The 19879-nt window shown below is 39.6% G+C and overlaps 2 protein-coding genes across 3 annotated transcripts; one reads left to right on the top strand and one right to left on the bottom strand.

The window, feature by feature from the left end:
• The first annotated feature begins 6941 nt into the window (after positions 1-6941).
• On the top strand, positions 6942-14307 carry LOC116199239 (probable cadmium/zinc-transporting ATPase HMA1, chloroplastic). 2 transcript variants are annotated; one of them, XM_031529534.1, is made up of 13 exons: positions 6942-7606; positions 7940-8053; positions 8134-8318; positions 8590-8736; positions 9059-9254; positions 10117-10229; positions 10935-11173; positions 11302-11407; positions 11859-12023; positions 12256-12472; positions 13050-13237; positions 13350-13436; positions 13867-14307. In XM_031529534.1, exons 1-13 carry the CDS (start codon positions 7444-7446, stop codon positions 14044-14046), a joined length of 2100 nt encoding a protein of 699 aa, XP_031385394.1. In that variant the 5' UTR covers positions 6942-7443; the 3' UTR covers positions 14047-14307. The 2 variants fall into 2 exon arrangements, with proteins under 2 accessions (XP_031385394.1, XP_031385393.1); XM_031529533.1 differs by having other exon boundaries at positions 6943-7606; positions 7903-8053.
• A 514-nt stretch (positions 14308-14821) lies between these two features.
• Positions 14822-16522, bottom strand: LOC116199240 (transcription factor MYB44-like). The gene has a single exon (XM_031529536.1). The coding sequence runs from the start codon at positions 16339-16341 to the stop codon at positions 15349-15351; it is 993 nt and encodes a 330-aa protein (XP_031385396.1). The 5' UTR covers positions 16342-16522; the 3' UTR covers positions 14822-15348.
• Between the last annotated feature and the right edge of the window lie 3357 nt (positions 16523-19879).

The raw sequence follows: 19879 nt of genomic DNA on the forward strand, positions 1-19879 counted from the left end.
GAGATCGGACCATATTAAAGAGTTATGTCAGTTATTGTTATGTGACTAGAATCTTTCCAAAGATGAATAGTCGAAGAGAATGGGACATGAAGACAAGCAGAAAACACCCAAAAGTATTTTTAGTCACAGTACATCTATGAATTTGGGCAGGCTCATAGCAATCAACATTCTTTTGTGTTTTGTGACTCCACCAAGGCCCTTCTTTCCACTAAAGAGTCGATCAAAATTTTGAAGTGAAATAGAAAAGCAAAGGCAGCGGAGGTTGCGGAGCTCCTAATTTGAATGAACACGAGTTTGAGAAATCGAATCCTCATCGATATATCACAATCAATGATGTTGGGAAGTGTAGGGAAGGGAGATTAGAGCTCAGAATCGGAGACCATACCTGCCCTGCCCCCGGTCGAAGCTCGGAGTAGCCGAGAAAGTAACCGCAACTCTACCACCTAGAGAAGGTGGATGGAAAACTAGAAGCTCAGACAAGCTAGCTTGTCGAAAGAAGCAGGTGGTGGACCGTCAATCGAAGCTCGTAGAAGCAAGCAGGTGGATGGAAGATTTCGTCGAAGACTCAAAGATTTAGGGGCAATGGTCGAAGGCTCCAAGGTCGGACTGGAAGGAGGGGAGAAATTAGGGTTCATCCGACTGGAAAGAAGGAAGAAAGGGCGGGCAAGAGAGGGCTTCGGGTCTGGGCTTCAGCCCGCTTCAGGGCCCGAGCTTGGGCCGAATTGGGCTTGAATGTAGAATCGCAGAATCGGGCCGATTCTGCGGTTCTACGACTCAGCGCGCGATTCGGTCACGATTCCACAATCCCGACTCACCTCGTAGAATTAGAATCGGTGACCCCCCTTGAATCGTAGAATCGTACGATTATACGATTCGAATCGCGATTCTGACAACCATGATTGCATGAGTGGCACCATATTTATATATTGCTTTTAATCAAATCAGGAATTATTAGTGAGACCGTTATACATTTAGTCGGTTTATGTAAAACTTTCAGGATTTTTTCCCCAGATATAGAACGTCGATGGTAAAGCTTTTCAATAACAACTTTATTTTGATTTCTTAAATACATATACTTTCAACATCTTATATATTTTCATCACTTATTATAGTACTGTCTTCGCGGACGAAAAAATATGAAAACAGAAAAAAAGACCAAAATTAATAAAAGTGGAAAATTTCTCGCAGAAAAAAAAAGACGTAATATAGTCGCACTGAAACGCACTTTTTTTATCATCTTATAAAATTGAGAATTAAGAATTTAATTTTTTTTTCTTGGGTCAGTAAGAATTTGATTTTCGCCAATGAAATTATGATCTATCTCTATTTTTCTATAATTTTACTATACCCATCCATCTCTTTCAAAATCCAGGGGAAAAAAAAACTCCCCGTGCCTATTGTAGCTGTTGCCTTTGCACAGCTTAACTACTTCTAGGATATCACAGATGCAAAAATAAAATCTAATAACCTATACATATAATGTAAAAGCACGCTACATGTGATATATTAAGAATTTGACTTTTGTCGATGAGATTTTGGTGTTTTTTTATTTTTCTATTTTCTTTTTCTTTTTACTATACTCATCGATAGAAGAATAGGAATTGAACGACAGAGGGAGAGTGAATGAATATTTCCTTGATTTGTTATCTGGTAATTACATCTCAATGAACATATATACAGTAATGACTAAGCAATGGAAAGAAATCATAAAGGATAGTACATATTCTATAATAATGCCTTTCACGTGCTTTCCTTGATTAGGCTCGATGTCAAAAGATTAGGATGAATGGAGACCGGATTCTCTTCCTGATCCTCCTGATTATTAGCTCGGTTTTCTTCACTATCCATGGCTGAATCATCTGCTGCAATTATTTCCTTAATATCATCTATCTCCGTTATAATCGGGCGGGGGGTGGTGGGGTGGTGGGGTGGGGGGTGTCCATGTGAAGATATTACATTGGGCCGACAGATCAAAACCGCAATGGAATTTTCAGAGTGTGGGCGTGCACCAAATCACCACTGTGGTCTTAGTTATAGTGGGAATTTCTTCTTTATAAGTCCAACAAATTCAAAAGCTAAGTAAGAATCTTCAAGATCTTGTTAACATGCACATTTAATTCCATGTTCCCTTCATGTACGGGAAAAGAGAAAGCTATATAGCACGTAGCAATGTTTGAAACGTCTGTGACTCCTCATTGTCCTCAAATTTCCACCATTATATGCCAGGAAATCATTCCACCAGTATTGTCATAATTGGAAGCTTCAAACTTGGAAATTATGCTCTCGTTCCTATCATGCCATCTATTCTTGGAAATTGATGTTGGAAGATGGCGGAGCAAGTAAATATGGAAAAGGCCGGTTAGAATTCTCTGGTTTGGTGATGACTGGAAAATTGGCCTCACCGTATTGACGGTGAGAGCTTGGAGTGTCGAGGTTGTTCATACAAAATTAGTGGGGAATTCTCTTTCATTACATTAGGCGTTGGACCTCCTTTATGACAAAAAAAAATGGTGTGGTGTGAGGGCGCATACGCCCGTGGGCGCGCATACACATAACCTGGGATTTTATTTATATTAAATTTCCATTTAACTTATACGGACTCACACTCATTTCCACTTAAAATCTCAAGCTGATAAGTGAATATTCTCAAGTCTCATATAAATTCATAATTTTCCTCTTTATTTTGCAAGGTGGAATAATAATTCCCAGAAGATTTCATACTTGGCGCCTTTTTATTTCTTGGCTTCCGTCCTAGTCACTTTTTCTAATGGAGAATTATGGTTAGGACGATATGCCGGGAAATTCGGGTGCAATGTTGAATTTGTACATGTGGCGCCGGCTATAAAAAGATTCCGTTTGAACGTCGCCGGCAGGAGGGAAACTGCCAGGCTGCTTCCTGAAGTGATGATCCTTCTCACATAAAAACGTGCAAATTCAAACCATGCAAATATGCATTTGGACTTGCGGCTCGAGTCCAACGGTGTATTGCATCACTTTCATCACTTTTCCGCTTCACTATTATAAATATGACATCCCACACTGCCAACTTATCATAGCTCATAGCCATAGCTCTCTCCATCTTCTCCTTCTTCTTCTTCCTTTTCAAAAGTACACCAATATAACACGATCATGGCCAGATCTTTCGGTTTCTTCTTCTTCTTCCTTCTGCTGCTTTCTTTCATGTCGTCTAATGTCATAGAAGCGAGGCCCTTCAACATCATGAAGCAAGGTCCTAGGAGCGGTAATGTTCTCAAATATCGTGAGGGTTTTTTCAATGGGTTAGCTCTTGGAGCTATCAAGCAGTCTGGTCCGAGCCCCGGTCAAGGAAACAAGTTTGTGGATTACCGAACTTACGGACTCGGAGGGATGAAGGATGGTGGTCCGAGCCCCGGTCAAGGACACTGAGCTCTAGTCATATATGGATACGCACATTTCAGACACACTTCCAGTCAGCGATTATCGTTTGTTTGCAATAATCCATAGCCGTTTATGGATCAGTTCAAATGTTTTTTTTTTTTCCTTCTAAAGGAGAAACTCAGTCATGTTATTCTTTTGTTATGTTCAATATGTATGACATATATCTTCACCTCCGAAAAAATGAATGCAATCTTCATTATTCAGCAAAACAAAGAAATTGAAATAATAAAATATAATTAATACTATTATCTATTCTTCTATACTATCATATGAAGCCAAAACCTATTCTTTAGTCTCACTTTCATTTCCCTAGCTAAAATACTCTTACCATAAATGTTAACTTTATATATAGGTCATTTGATCGAGGTTATCATAAGACAATCGGTATACGAGGAATTTATCCTAATAATAACATAAGAAGTAATCACCCATACACTAATCCCACTGCCCTCTTTTTGTCTCAGTCACTCTTTTTCACGGCCATCCATTTCCGTTTGAGAAAAATCACTACATTTTTTTTTCAAGGGAGGTCCAAGACCTTCACTACTTTTAATTTATTAAATTCTTTTCTTTATATTTATATTGTTTAATTTTATCTTTTCTCCTTTTATGCAGTCTCACTTTCTTTAAATGCATTCTTTGTCAGAAAATATTCTCATGTTTTAAAAATTACAGAATGTTTTGTGAAAATTAATGTACATGTAATACCAAGTGATATCTATCGAATTGAATACACATAGTCTTTATTTTATGTTCTGAATTCATGTCATGCACTTGGGACCACTAAATGCACCAAACTTTTACGTTTCAAAACAACATAATCGCGTAAAAGCTTCAGGGTACAAAATGTAATTCACCCAAGAAAATAGTTTCCTACAAACACGAGCGGAAGCAGCCGTAGAGCAACCCAACCCCATGACTCGAGATGAAGATTGGACCGAGGATGAAAGAGCCTGGGGGGGAGGGGGGATGGGTTGGATGCGCTGCGCTGCGCTGGTTCTTGATACGGACTCAACATGATTTTTTTTATTCAATTTTCAACAATGACTTTTTACGTATCTTTATATTTCCTTCATTCTATCCAAAAAATTGTGTCGGAGCCCAATTTACTAAAAATCTAAATGGCCTTGTGCAGGCTCGAACCCAACAAAATGGGCCTTTTCAAGTTGCCAAGTCCAAAATTTGTCGATTGCTAGTTATATTATACCCGGGAATCCCCCGAATATGGATTTCAGAATTGTCCCCTTCAATTTGCCATATGCTTAGATTTATTTAACTTTATCTCACGGATATATCATATCTATCCATTAAATTGTTTCCAATATAATCCAAGCAAAACTTATATGGATATCTTGAATTTATCTTCAAATTTTAATATTTGCTAGGATTAATATGAAATAAATAGGCTACATAACAGACTAATTGCATCAAACGAAATTAAATGAATTTAGAGGTCATGACTCTCATTAGTTTTTTTTCCCCCAAAATGATAATAAAGATCCTTAATAATAAAAATAATGCTATGCTTCCTCGAGTTATTTCTTCGTAACTAAATAACTCTTTATTTCATTAACCTTGTAATTTATCATTTATAAAAATGATGATTTCATAAGAGAGAGAATAATTCGAGAAAATGATTATAGTCTCTCTCATTAGTTTTACGAAAATACTCTCTTCGTAGAACACATTTTAATTAAGTTGTATTGTATAATCTCTAGGGAAAATTACATCATATATCCCAACGTTTACATGTTATCTTAGTTTTATCACAATGTTGATTTTTTTTGAAGTATCATAACATTAATGGTTTAGTTTCAAATCTATCACACTGTAAAAGTTCCGTCCATTTTTTACGAAAATACTGACGTAGTGCGTTAATTGCTTCATAGTGCTAACGTGGAGAGTGTGTGGGTCTCGATATAAAGGAAAAATTATACCATGTATCCCAACCTTTTTGTTAATTCGCAATTTTATCCTAATATTTTGATACTTTCTCAATTTTATCCCAACATTTTGATAGTTTCTCAATTTTATCTCAATCTTTTACTGTTTTCTCAATATTATCTCAACCTGTTAAGATAAATTTGAAAAATTATGAAAAGATTGGGATAAAATTGAGAAAAAAACAAAAATGTTGGGATACATATTGTTATTTTCCCTCATATCGGGACCCACACATTCTTCACATCGGCATTATTAAGCAATTAACGTGCCACGTCGACATTTCTATAAGAAATGGACAGAACATGGACGGCGGAATAGATTTGACACCAAATTATTAATGTTATGATACTTCAGCAAAAAAATTTTACGTTTAAATAAAATTAAGATAACCCGTAAAATTTGAACTTTCTCCAATATGTATAGGAGTAATACATGTGCGGTATATATATCAATTTGTGAATGGTGCAATTACTTAAACCTTTCCAGATGCAATCGTCACGACCGGTGTCAATCGGCTAAATGAGTCGCAAACATAAAATCTAATTTGGATTTGAAGGTTGCTCAGCACTCTTGGATGTCTACTTAATCAGTGTATTAGCTGAACTAAACTTAATTACACTTACTAATATGTTTCATTTTCCATTTATTACGTGGAAAAGAAATTTATGACGTGGCAGACCGTACAAAGAACACCACTAACCACCAAAATGGACTCGACTCAGCGACTCAGAAATGTGCACATGGTGTGGATAGTATGAGCCATAGTACGCCGCTCCTTGAGTTTTTTTTCTTTCTTTCCTTTTCTTTAAGGTTAATTACCTCACAATGTGCAAATTTTACATATTTTTTCAATTCTAGCATGAACTTTTTTTTAACCTAAATATGTACAAATTATCTATTTGATGTCAATTCTAGCACGAAGTCAAATTTTATATTAATTTGAATGGAAATTGCTAACAAATGTTACCGATGATACGTGATCGAAGATGATAGGTCGAAAGAGACCCATGGACATTTCTTAATAAAAAAAATTTTAAAAAAGGAAAATCGGGGGAGAGACGGCAGCCGGCGGTGGGGGCCTCGATCCCGGCCACCCCACCCCCCCCCCCCCCCCGATTGGAGTTGCCGATGACCACATAGAGTGCCACTCTATCTATCATCTTTAGTCACGTGTCATCGGTAACATACGTCAGCAATTTCCGTTTAAATTAACGAAAAATTTCACGGCGTTCTAAAATTGACATTGAATTGATAATTTATGCATTTTTAGGTCAACAAAAAAAATTCGTGCTAAAATTTAAAAAAAAAAGGTGTAAAATTTGTGTATTTTTAGGTAATTTATCCTTTTTTTTAATTAATTAAATTATTTATTATGCCTTTCGACCTCTAATTGTATTTCTCAAACTTCATTTCCGTCTCCCTCTCAGCTGTCAGAATTTGACATAAAAATGTTTGAGGTCAAAAGCAAGTCAATCTAATTAGGCATCTCCCGACCTCCCTCTCACGGTTAAAAAAAAAAAAAAGTGGTTTAACCATGTGAGCATTGTTCGTTCGTCGTGCTTAGTTCCGCTACTCCAAATTCCATCGGTAAAAACTAAACCATGGAACTGAGGGAGCCTGCCAGACGGGCTTACGCGGGGTGTGCCCTTTAGTTGCGACTTGTAAGGCTGTGAACATCGCCTCTTTCTTCCCCAGTTCTCTCTTCCGGCTGTGGCTTTGGCACTGGGAATGGAATGATCGATCTTAAAACTCACTGCACCCTGCAATGGAAAACTTACCCCACTCCATCTCCTTCTGCCGATTCCGGCCCCTCTCCTCCGCCAGTCACCGGCCCCGCCCCTCCAATCCCTTCCGCTTCCAACCTCCACCCTCCCTTCTCCTCCGCATCCGCCCCTCTCTCCCTCCTCCTCCTCCCCCTCGCAATCTGCAATTCCACTGTTCCGCCCACTCTACCGATCACCAGCACCACCATCACCAGCACAACCAACACCACCATCACCACCACCACCACCACGACGGGCACTGCGAGGCGGAGCTGACCGAGCCGCAGAGAGCCCTGGGGAAGTTCGCAAAGGCCACCGGATGGGCCGGCCTCGCGAATTTCCTGAGGGAGAACCTGCAGCTGTGCTGCTGCTCCACGGTTCTGTTTGTCGGTGCTGCTGCTTGTCCTTACCTTATTCCGAAGCCGGCACTGAAGAAGACTGTTCAGAACTCATTGATGCTGATCGCTTTCCCCATCGTCGGGGTGAGGAATTCACTATTTGAAATGTCAATTTACGATTGGAGTAATTTAGGCCTGCGAATAGCTGTCATTCTTTGCCTCTTGTTGGCTGCATCTTTGCTGGCTATGGGGATTGTAGTTAATCTCTCGCGATCTTCAATGAAGCTCATTGAATTATTATCCGGTGATAGTCAAATAGTGACCATCTCCATGATCAATTGATCCAATTCCCCTCTGAGCCTTTCGTAGAATAATCGGGAGAAGTTTATTATTGTTGATGCTCACGAAAAAGACATCAAATGATATGTGATGTGTGTCAGGTCTCGGCATCCCTTGATGCTCTCACTGATATTGCAGCTGGAAAAGTGAACATTCATGTCTTGATGGCTCTCGCTGCTTTCGCATCAGCATTCATGGGAAACCCCTTGGAAGGAGGCATGCTTCTTGCGATGTTCAACCTGGCACATATTGGTATGGAAGCGAACAATTTGGGAGCAATTTTCTAATTGAAAGCTATTGACCTGTAAGCTGAATTCAATTATTTATTGCAGCCGAGGAGTATTTCACTAGCCGCTCGGTGATTGATGTGAGAGAGTTGAAGGAAAATTACCCTGATTTTGCTCTCGTCTTGGATGTGGATGATAATGCACTACCTAACTTCTCGGATTTGGCATATGGAAGGGTTCCTGTGCATGATGTACAGGTGGGCTCATTCATACTGGTGGGAGCTGGAGAGGTCAGTCACCAATTGCCTTTCCATTTTACAGTTTTCTTCTTTCTTAAATGGCTAGTCAAGATAGATTTCTAATCATGTGAATGCTGCTTCCTCAGAATTTGCAATATAGTTTTGTTTCCTTCGAATCAACCAAATTTCCTCCTTTAAGCTGCATCTGGTTTTTCAATCGGTGCAGTATCACCCTGCATCATAAATTTTTTATTTAGCATGTCTTTTTTTTTTTAATCATTTGACCATAAATTTCTAACGTAATTGCTGGTACTACGGCTAGTCTGTGCCTGTAGACTGTGAAGTGTTCCAAGGTAGTGCTACAATTACTATTGAGCACTTAACTGGAGAAGTCAAACCGGTTGAGGCCAAAGTCGGGGATAGGATTCCCAGTGGTGCGAGGAATTTGGATGGTCGGATCATTGTTAAGGTAACTCCGTGGAATACTTCTTGAAACATAACCTAGAATTAGATCTTCATTATCTAAATGAAACCTGAACATACCATGAGGAAGTGATTCAGTAAAGGTGCAGCTGGATCACCTCCTTTTCAAGGAGAGCTAATGCTCGTTGAGAATTTTGGTTCGCAGTATAGTCCAAGTTCAGAAGATGTACCTTATCTTTTCTTTGATCGAACGAAGAAGTTATCTACTCATTTATAGTGCCTTCAATTTTTGATAGCGTTATTTGAGGGATTTTGGGCTCCTCTTATCCTATTGTTTCTTATATTGTTACATTTGAAATCTATATTAGGCTACTAAAACCTGGAAAGAGTCCACACTTAGCAGGATTGTACAGTTGACTGAAGAAGCACAATTAAATAAGCCAAAGCTTCAGAGATGGCTTGATGAATTTGGCGAGTACTACAGCAAAGTGGTTGTAGTTTTATCAGTTGCAGTCGCTGTCATTGGACCATTCTTGTTCAAATGGCCGTTCATTAGCACCTCAGGTAACTCGTCTTAAAATTTTGTATCCGCTTCTGCACAGTTTTCGAGAAATAATTGTTGTTAGCAGTCTCCTTTTGTGCTGAACCAGCTCCATTAGATGCCCTGACTCCCTGTACTTGAAAGTGTCCTTTCTGATTCACACCCTTTGTAGTTCCACTTATATCTGCTCCCTGACATAGTTGAAAGAAGTTATTAGTTTACTTCGTCTGCAAGACAAGTGGGTGGGCGTCATGCTTCGACTTTGGATTTTTTGTTTAATGCGGCTCTAGCAGACTTGATATAGCCCCATATTTGTCATCAAGAGCAAATGAGATTCCATTTACCTTCATCTGGCTATTGGAACCCAGTGTCATTTGGTAGCATTAGTAATACAGTTTTCATGATAGATGCTTTCCTCGTTCTTACAATGAAGCAGCAGGCTGAAATAGTAGGAGCAATGAGATAACGCCTACATCTGTAGACATTGTCTTATTCAATCCAGTGTTCTGGAAAATACAAGCCCACTTGGAGTCCTCCATGAGCAAGATGGGCTCTGACTATAGCTATTTCCTAATGGCCAAGGCAACATCTTTTTCCAACCCAGTCCAATTCTATTAAGTGGAAGGGTTAAATCCTTTGCACAAAGACTTTGATGTGTTTATATCTAGGGCCCAATCCCCAAGTGTTTGAAAGAAAAGAGCCCTTGTAATGATTGGTTGGCTGAAAGAGGTGTTCAGAATCTGCAGTTGGATATCTTGTGTTTTTGCTGTCAAACTTATATGCTTCACAGGCATATAATGCACATGAAGAACAGATGACCAATTATCATATCTAATATATTTCACCATCTCGTTTTTATCGTTTTTATTTTTATTTTTTTTGCAGCTTGTCGAGGATCAGTATACCGAGCTTTGGGGCTCATGGTGGCAGCATCACCTTGTGCTTTAGCAGTAGCTCCCTTGGCATATGCTACTGCCATTAGCTCCTGTGCGAGAAAGGTACTTAGTGAAGCACGACCTTACAAATGCTGATCTGTCTTTCCTGGTGTCTCTGGATCTTGTCTCATATGCTCTATTAGCTCTGTATTTTAATGTTCTTGAACTGATACTGGTGTTACTTAATGCTTCCTATTCTGAGTAGGTGGTTGGCTTTATGTATCAGAGCAATCCTACCAACTATAGTGGCTAGGTTCATTTTGTTCAAAGCACATATGAGCAACTGCAATACATAGTTAGGTTTGGACAGGTTATCTGCGAATTGAATTTTTGTGGCTTTGTATAGATAATAGACCTTGTGTGCATGTTTTCAATATTATAGGCCTGCCCCTTGTTATTTGTGGCTTGATATTAGGGGTTTGGATGCCTCGCAGTTTCTAAGAGCGGCTGAGATTAGGTTAGTTGCTGCTTTTTGGCTCCTCAGAGCGTAGTGTTAGAATGTTGAATTAATTCTTGGGATAGTGGACAACTCGCCCTTGCTGGGGGAAAAAGAAAAGAAACAAAAAAGGAGGGGCAAAAAAAAAGTTCTTCTTCCATAGATACCATTGCTGGAACTCATTAAAGGGAAATGCCCTTCTGACTCTAGCCAAATAGGATGATATGGGAGCGATTAAAATTTTTCCTTTTAGGTTTAAATAGAGCTTTCAAGAACTTAAAATTCAGGTGAACCCAACCTAACATTCAGGGAGCTGCTTTGCTCTTAAACAGGGCATATTGCTGAAAGGAGGGCATGTTTTGGATGCTCTAGCCTCCTGCCGCACTATTGCATTTGATAAAACTGGGACATTGACAACTGGTGGACTAATGTTCAAAGCATTGGAACCAATCTATGGACATAAAACCGGGGAAAATGAATCCAAAATTGCTTGTTGTGACCCTACCTGTGAGAAGGAAGCACTAGCTGTTGCAGCTGCTATGGAGAAGGGAACAACACACCCTATTGGAAGGTATATTTATGTTTTCCCAGCAATTATTCTTTGTCATCCATGTCATCTGAAATCTATAGATTCTTGACTTTATTCATAACCAGTTTAAACTTTTTCCAAGCTTTCACCACTTCATTGTGTTGTTGCAGAGCTGTCGTTGATCACTGTGAGGGGAAAGACCTCCCCCGTGTTTCTGTCGAGAGTTTTGAGTATTTTCCTGGTCGAGGTCTTACTGCCACTCTGAACAGCATTGAGGTAGAGTCTTGTTGTACAATACATCTTTCTAATATTTTCTTGCTAGTTTTCTAACCAGCTTCGTTGGGTCTTAGGAGACGTCAGCTATAGCATTTAGTCTCCATTAGCATGACTGATGAACCTGCCTATCATTTTTGTTGAAATTGGTTTAGGTTGTGCAAAGGATGCTACTATCTGCGGTCACTCATTAGCTGGGATTTCTCACGCCTATCTTTTCATAGTTTTATTTCTCATGCCTATCTTTTCCTAGTTTTACTTGGATAAAGTAGGATGCATCTTTTATAAATTTTTCAAAAGTATCATATGTGAAGCGATCCTAATTCTAACAATATTTTCATCAGGATCTGATACAATATGCTGAACTAATTGTATTTCAGTATAGTATGTCAGTAATTCTTATCTTCCCATCATGTCTTTCTCGGTAATGAATCCTTTTTATTTTCTGTTATAGCCAGGAATCAGAACTGGAAAACCTTTGAAAGCATCACTTGGTTCCATTGAATTCATAACATCCTTTTGCAAATCCGAAGATGAATCAAGGAAGATCATTGAAGCTGTTAGTGCCTCTTCCTATGGCAGGGACTTGGTTCATGCTGCTCTTTCCGTGAATAAAAAGGTGAGTTTGAATTATAATGTTAAGCTAGTAATAGACTATTTTTTTTCACTTTTCACCTCTTCTTTCACCAAATTTCTCAAAAAGATGATCCTGCTTTTGATGCTGATGTGATGAATCCTGGATCCATGTCTACATTTTGGGTGAATTTCTGCATAATTTTGCTGCTCATCCCTAAACATTGCTGTGCAAATCTCCATGACACTATTCTTAACACGCTATAAATTCTTTGCAGATAACGTTGATTCATCTCGAGGACAGGCCGCGGTTAGGTGTTTCAGATGTTATTGTGGAATTAATTGATCAAGCCAAGCTTCGCGTAATTATGTTGACTGGTGACCATGAGTCTAGTGCCTGGAGAGTAGCAAATGCTGTGGGCATAAAGGAAGTTTATTGTGGTTTGAAGCCAGAAGATAAGCTCAATCATGTGAAGAATATCTCAAGAGATACAGGTAATTATTCCTATTAAAAGAGTTTGTGTCAACATTGTTACTTTGCTACTCATAGGGGTGGTAAAATTAAAGATCACAGTGACTATGGTTCGTTTTTTGGGTGATCCCAGAATCCAATACATTATCCCTAAACAGTACAAGTATTATGTCAACTTTCACGCCAGTGCATTTTGGTCATGTTCCAATTGGGACTGCGAATGTATATCAGTTATCATGCACTCTCAAAGGTCCGAGTTAGGATTATCTCTTTTTCATTGGCTCCTGGTTTTCAGATGAAAAATGTATTGTCAGCCAGTTGTAGTCCCACTCTGTTTCATACTTAAGTTAGTGAGCATGCCATATTGTAGCCTCAGTCTTCACTAATACTGTAATAAAGCGGTATCAGCCATTAATCTCCTGCGCTGGACAACTAATTGCTCGTGCCAATGCGACAGGAACCATACATATCTCTTCTTTCTTTGTGATGGGTCTCTCACTAGCTTTGCCATGCCCTTCATTGGCTTATCCTGGCAAGTTTGCACGTCCTTTAATTCGCTCGTATCTTCATTAACTTCGCTTTCGGTTTTTTAATCACCAGGGGGAGGCCTGATCATGGTGGGTGAAGGAATCAATGATGCACCTGCCCTCGCTGCAGCCACTGTTGGGATTGTGCTTGCTCAACGCGCTAGTGCGACAGCTGTGGCTGTTGCTGATGTGCTTCTTCTGGGAGACAACATTTCTGGTGTCCCATTCTGTATATCCAAGTCACGCCATACGACTTCTCTGGTACTTGCAAGCACTCTACTCATTTTCTTGTTTGTTTTTGATGGGAGTATCCTTTCTTTATTCTTGTACTGGGCATGCTTCCATTGAACTTCCCATGGTTGCTTACTTGCAGGTTAAGCAAAATGTGGTTCTTGCTTTAACGTCGATATTCATAGCATCTTTACCATCTGTACTGGGCTTTCTTCCCTTGTGGTTGACGGTATGAATCAGTTCTCCTTATTTCGCTTTCAGAATTACCCATTGATCAGATAATATCTCGAGTATTGAGCCACTTGTATTATGCTGGACAACTCTCGATTCATAATCCAGGCCTCTCACTCCTTATGATCCAGTATCTTAATATATATATATATATTTATTTATTTATTTTATTTTTTCTCTTTTTCATTAAGAAGTTTCTTTGTTTTCTTGGTTAAATAATCTTTAAAATCAACATAGTGAATAATGTTTTGAGGAGATCATGAACTTGTTTTTGTCTAAAAATGAAATATTTGGGATGACATTTATAGTCTTCCTATTGTTCATAATTACAATTGGAATGCCGTGCAAAAATGTTCGAGAGTGAATGATGATAAAACGAACAACTGTGGTACTGGATATGTTGACCGTACTGTTTGATCAACCTGCAGGTCCTTTTACATGAAGGTGGGACCCTTCTTGTTTGCCTGAACTCAATACGGGCTTTAAATGACCCCTCGTGGTCATTGAAACAGGATTTCTTGCACATGCTCGGCAAACTCAAGTCCAGAATCGATTCATGGAGGGAATCAAACACGAACCTAAGCACCATCGAGGCTGCTCACTTGTAGTGTTCTTCATTTATTTGGTTAAACGCCGGAGCTTTGAGGATGTCAAAGCTGTACATTTTGTAAAGTCAGATGATCTGCCCAGGCAAAGATGTGTAGCTTATCTAGAAATGAGATTAATTTTCACTTTTCTGATCAATTCGATATATTTATTGATTACGGTGCGGAATGGGATAAGATTATGTTCCGTTGTATGGTCTGATTTGGCATCTTACTGTCAGAGTTATTTAGCAATGTATAAACGCGTAATCTGATTCAGACCTATGTTCCGGATCTTTTTTCCTTTCGGGACCCAGCATAGCAATTGGGTTGAGTTCTCCTAAAAGAGTTTTCTTGCGTCTCAAGTCAACAAGGATCAGGTGACTCTGAAAAAGAGCTTCTTCATTGACGCGTCCTCTGGTTTCCATCAGTCCATTAGTAGCAGCTTGTGATATAACCGTTAATCTCTTTCCGAGTTTGAATAATACTTGTCATAATTTTTGGCAAGGCACTTCCTGAATAACCGTACGATAATCGACTATTTTCGTTTATGACCTTTCAATAGACCTTAATAGTCATTCGGGAGAATCTAGCTTTGAATGCATGAATCCAGTATCAGGAGCTCAAATCTGCGGCCTTAATGCACAGAATTCCGACAATCGTCTCTCTGGTGTAATTAATTTCAAACCGGACTGATCCGGAGAGGACTAAATTTCATAGGACTTTGGCTGCGTCGTATGATTCGACAATGTTTTTGGATTCAGGGTACAGTGCTAAAAATATGCTTGCTCTGGTTCAGTTATGATCTTAACAAGTTTGGCATTGGAAATCAGAAGCTCATCGAGAGAAATTCAGCAAAGCCTTCTTTTTTTTTTTTTTCATTTTTCTCTGATTTTCGAAATTCACAATTTTTTTGGTGAGTTTTTGTTTTTCCCTCCCCATGTCGATTGATTGATGATGTTTGCTCGCTTGTGTTCCAAACAAAGGGCCAAAGGAGATTGACAAATAAGGAGAAGAGATCAACAGATTCAGATCCCATCTACGGTCTGCGATTTGTTTCATCTTCTTCATCATGCTATTGCAGCAGCAACAGCAGCAGTTTCCTCGTCTTCTTCATTCCTTCTGCTTCTTCAACCTCTCTCTCTCTCTCTCTCTATAGAAACTGTACATTCGCCATAGCTGTTTTATTATTCTTTCCTAAAAGACCAAGGAAAAAACCAGAGCTTGCATTTCTTCCGGTCGTCTCTCCCCCAGAGATTAACGTTCAAACACTTTCCCGTCGACTTAATTACAATTCTCCCTCTCTCTCTCTCTCTCTCTCTCTCTCTACTCGATCTTCCTGATTCCGATTCGGCTAATGACAGCGTTCCTGATCCCTTCCGCGGCAGCTGCCTGCGAGCACATCCCCAAGGCCGCCCCGCCCTGCCCCAGCCCTGCCATGTAGTTCCTCACCTCTGCTCTTATCATCTCTTGCATCACCGCCATAAAATCCTCACTGAACGGCGTAAACCCGGTTTTCCTCCTCTCGACCGCTGGCGGAGCCGGAGCGGGTGCCAGAGCTGGCGCGGGCGATATCACCGGAGCAGGCATCAGATGGATAGTCCTCGCCGGGGGCTGAGCCAACTCGGCCACCGCCTGCCGAGCCGACCAGGGCTGCGTCAACTCCAGCTCAGGTGCCGCGGGCGGAGTTGGCTCGGTTCGAGTTGACACCTCCGCCAATTCGGATCCCGGAAGGGAGAGGCTAAGCAAGGTGGGCGGGTAGTCGGAGGTCGACGAAGTCGTCTCCGGGACAGCAGCACATAAGGTGGTGCCGTACACGCTACCCCCAGTAGGGTGTACGAACGGCGCGCTGGAGTCGCTCGTACCGGACGACCCGGCCGGGCTGGTGGACCGCTTCCGAGGCCTCTCATCGAAGCTACAATCATAAACCCCGGCGTCAGCCGTGCCACCGTCCTCGGCCACCACAGCGGCGGCGGAGGAGCACTTGCGCTTGAGGGTGGAGTTCCAATGGTTCTTGATGGCGTTGTCGGTGCGGCCAGAGAGGAGGCGGGCGATGGTGGCCCACTTGTTGCCGAACCGAGCGTGGGCCCGGATGATGGTCTCATCCTCCTCAGGCGTGAAGGCCCGGTGCTCCACCTGGGGGCTCAGCTGGTTGCACCACCGGAGGCGGCAGCTCTTCCCGGACCGCCCGGGGATGGAGCGGCTGATGAGGGACCAGTTCCGGGGGCCATGCTTAAGGACGAGCCGCCGCAGGGCCTCGTCCTCCTCGGGACTCCACGGGCCCTTGATCCGATCGGCATCCTTCCTATGGACTGACATTACTTACACGATCATATAAGGAACGAACCGATCACCGGAAGACGAAAGCTTTCTTCCCCTTTGGAGGGTTTTGATGATCGAGGAGAAGAGAGATTGGAGGTTTCAGAGCTTCTCCTTTGGGGTGGGGAGATTTTGATGGAAGATTTGGGTTTTATATGGATGGGGGAGAAGGAGACTAGACGAGGGAGCAGTTAGGGGTTCGATATATAAAGGGTAAGAGAGGGAAGTGGTTCGGAAGAATTTACCGAAAAATCCTTCCACACGGTCACGCGAAGTAAATAAACTGAACAAATCTTTAGTTAGTTAATTATATGTTGCGCGCATCAAACTATGTTTCGAATCACTTACGGGGTTCTACGAATATCTTTCGTAATTAATCTTACTCGAAACCATAAGTTAATGAATTTGTATAATCGTTTCGAACTTTACTATGGACAGTAACGTTTTTTTGTAATTCTATCGACCTCATCTCACATCTTACACTCTTATTTTATTTGGACAAGTATTGCTTCATCATTGAGAGAGAATCATCCACTCTCGTGATCTACGCTACATTTACTAAACATGTTTCACCTTTAGGTAATTCTACAGCCCATCTTGCCAGATACATACAAAATATATGTGCGTGAATTTCTTGCTTATAATATGCACCGATGGACTGATAAAATTGGATAACAACCAAGAGGAGAAAGAAGAGAAGATACGGGTAAAGGCGGTTGGGAAGAGGGATACAGCTGTAGAGGGGTACACGCGTCGGGTAATGAGTAGCACTGATTTGCACAAGTTATTTTACAATCACTTCCTTTTATAAATATCCAAATCCTTCCCTTCTCTCTCTCTCTCTCTCTCTCTATATATATATATATATATATATATATCCTCATTTTTGCTTTGCTTTTCTTTTCTTTTCTTTTTTTCTTTTCTTTTTTTTTTCTCCTTTTCGAGGAAAGCGACTCTCCAGTGGAGGAGCGTCTACTTCACGCTCCCTCCCCCCTTCGATTTTTTTCACTTGCCCCCATTCTCATTATTATTGTGGCGCCAGCAAATCATTGCTTCATCTTGTTCTTTTTCTTTTCTCAACTTCCTATCATTATTATTGGAGGAGCTTGTTTTGATTTCAATGGGAGCTTATCCGATCGCTTATAGTGACTAATCATATTGTTTTTATTCCGTGAGACCAAATTTTTGATAGATTCGCAAAATAAATCATTGCTCACGACTATTAAAAGTCCATCCAACTCTAATGTTTTATTGGAAGATAGAAATTTTTTTCTCAATTTTAACTATATTTAATTTTAAAAAAGACCATTTATAATAATGAACCCTACACTAGAACGTGATTCGTGTCATACAAGTATCGGAGTTTTACATAACTTATAATTATCGAAAGATACTATTAATGTTTGTTTATTATATACATAAATCACTTATTGTTTAGTTGAAATAGTTTATTTTTCTCAGCATAACATATGGTAGATAATTGGCCAACAAAAAAATAGGCAGATGAAAGATAAAAGTACTCATATGTTGTATTAATAATAAAAATGAATCTTATAGTGTTATTTTTTACGAAAAGATTTCAAACTGTCATCAACAAAACTCATCATATTATTTTATTTTCACATTCTTTTTTATCATTAACACGCACAAAATTCTCTTTCACAACCGAAAATTTTGTTGCTATCAAAATTTTCTCTTTTGGCTTTGCTTTTCTATCTTTTTTGAATTTTCAGACACATTCATTGCAAGTGCGCGTGGGGATACGTCCCCATCGCATGCACACTGTTCTGGAAGTTATTGAAACAGCGAGACCTAACCATAACCATAATTACGTAATAAATATAAAATCGAAAGAAAAAGATTAAAAAAGAAACCTTTAAAATTTTGTAAATTATTGGAATAAAAACATAATAACGGTTGGCTAAGGTTCCAGTTTGGAGATGAGTCTTGACTTTGACTGCACACTCCAGCCTGTCCAGCATTATCTTCCCCTTTTGATATTTTCATTTCCATTTTCCTAATTATATTATTTATTTATGTATGTCCTTTTCTCTCGATTTCAATATTTTAAAAAAAGCATTTTCAACGGCAGCAGGGAATTGCTGAGGTGGCACAAAACGACAACAGCGGTCGCCGAATCGGAGGGCGAATCATGACTTGCTTTCCTGTCAAACCCCCCCCCCCCCCCATTCCAGCCTGTCATAAACTTCCCTTCCCCCCACCGTCGTCGCCCTCCCCGGCGGTTCCAACTCCCGCCCAAAATGCAGACACAAAATATCAACCACCGCCCAAGACAAAATACGAAAAATGTTACGCCCCTTTAATTTCGCAATCGAATTTTAAAATTTTAATTTTAATTTTAACTTTACTCATTATACAATAAAAATTACATTTTCAAAGTAAAAAAAGTGGGCTCTATAAATAAATCAACATATAACTCAATTATACTCAATTCAATTTTTTATATTAAATTCTCTCAACTATTCATTATTTTTTCACATTTTTTTCATAATTCAACAACACAATCATTACAATCCAATTAAAATCAAAATTCAACTCTATTCAACTCTAAAACCAAACACACTATAAAATTCATGCGTCCCTATCATAATTCCCAACCATAAATTTTGGACACGCCTATAACCGATAGACACGAGTAGACCTCACCGATTGCGTAATGGTCTTGAATACACTGCTTTACCATTGAAAGTTTGAGAAATGAACTTCGTAAATTAGTAATGATATATATGGTTTTTTTAGAGTAAGGGTGTCTAGTTCTGGGATTCGCTCAACTAATTTTACGATATACCTGAACACTCTCTGAGTTCACGGGATAGGTCGGTCCAACTACAGACCATATAGGTGGCATAATATGAAGTATTCTCATACATGATTTTCATGATGGCTTGAATTTGGAACTTTTCCAAAAGAGAGAGTATAAAATTAATTACAATTTTTATCTTTAGAATTTTAGGAGAATAAAGATAAGGCCCAGAAAAATGGAAATATTTAATAAAAGAAAAATTGCAATTAATTACTCGTCAAAAGATTCATGCACACGCTCCCACTCCAAAGGGGCTTTCGGGGGACCTTCCTGGGGGACAAAGCTGAAGATGACTCTGTTAAGCAAAGACCATAATTTAATGTAATTTAATTTAATTAAGGAGGGGAAGAGGATTAAGAATAATTTTAAAATGGGTTTATATTTAACTAATAATAAATGGGCAGTTGGAGGTATTAAATGAGAGAGATATCCGTATCGGGAGCTTCTGTTGCTCTGTACGACGTACCTACTACCAAATTGTTGCCGTTTGGTTAGGGGATATGGATCGTTTTATATTCTTCCATTTTTAAATCATAGAATCACCGATTTGATACTCAAAATCTATCGTCAGGGTAATGCATTACAGCATGGAGGAATAGGAGAATTATATATATAAATGTTTATATCACTACATCTTATCACTAATATTCGTACAGAGGGATAGCTGCTATTTTTCACTTTTATAAAAGTATAGAGTTCGCGCGTCAACAAATG

Source organism: Punica granatum, chromosome 3, assembly GCF_007655135.1.
Source record: "Punica granatum isolate Tunisia-2019 chromosome 3, ASM765513v2, whole genome shotgun sequence".
Classification (NCBI taxonomy): domain Eukaryota; kingdom Viridiplantae; phylum Streptophyta; class Magnoliopsida; order Myrtales; family Lythraceae; genus Punica; species Punica granatum.

What these genes read in the sequence shown, in the direction of transcription:
- LOC116199240 (XM_031529536.1), bottom strand. Translation starts at nt 16,341, where the DNA reads ATGTCAGTCCATAGGAAGGATGCCGATCGGATCAAGGGCCCGTGGAGT.
- LOC116199239 (XM_031529533.1), top strand. Translation starts at nt 7,127, where the DNA reads ATGGAAAACTTACCCCACTCCATCTCCTTCTGCCGATTCCGGCCCCTC. An exon ending in GTTCAACCTGGCACATATTG is followed by an intron (nt 8,054 to 8,133) that starts GTATGGAAGCGA and finishes TATTTATTGCAG; the next exon opens with CCGAGGAGTATTTCACTAGC. An exon ending in CACGCCATACGACTTCTCTG is followed by an intron (nt 13,238 to 13,349) that starts GTACTTGCAAGC and finishes GCTTACTTGCAG; the next exon opens with GTTAAGCAAAATGTGGTTCT.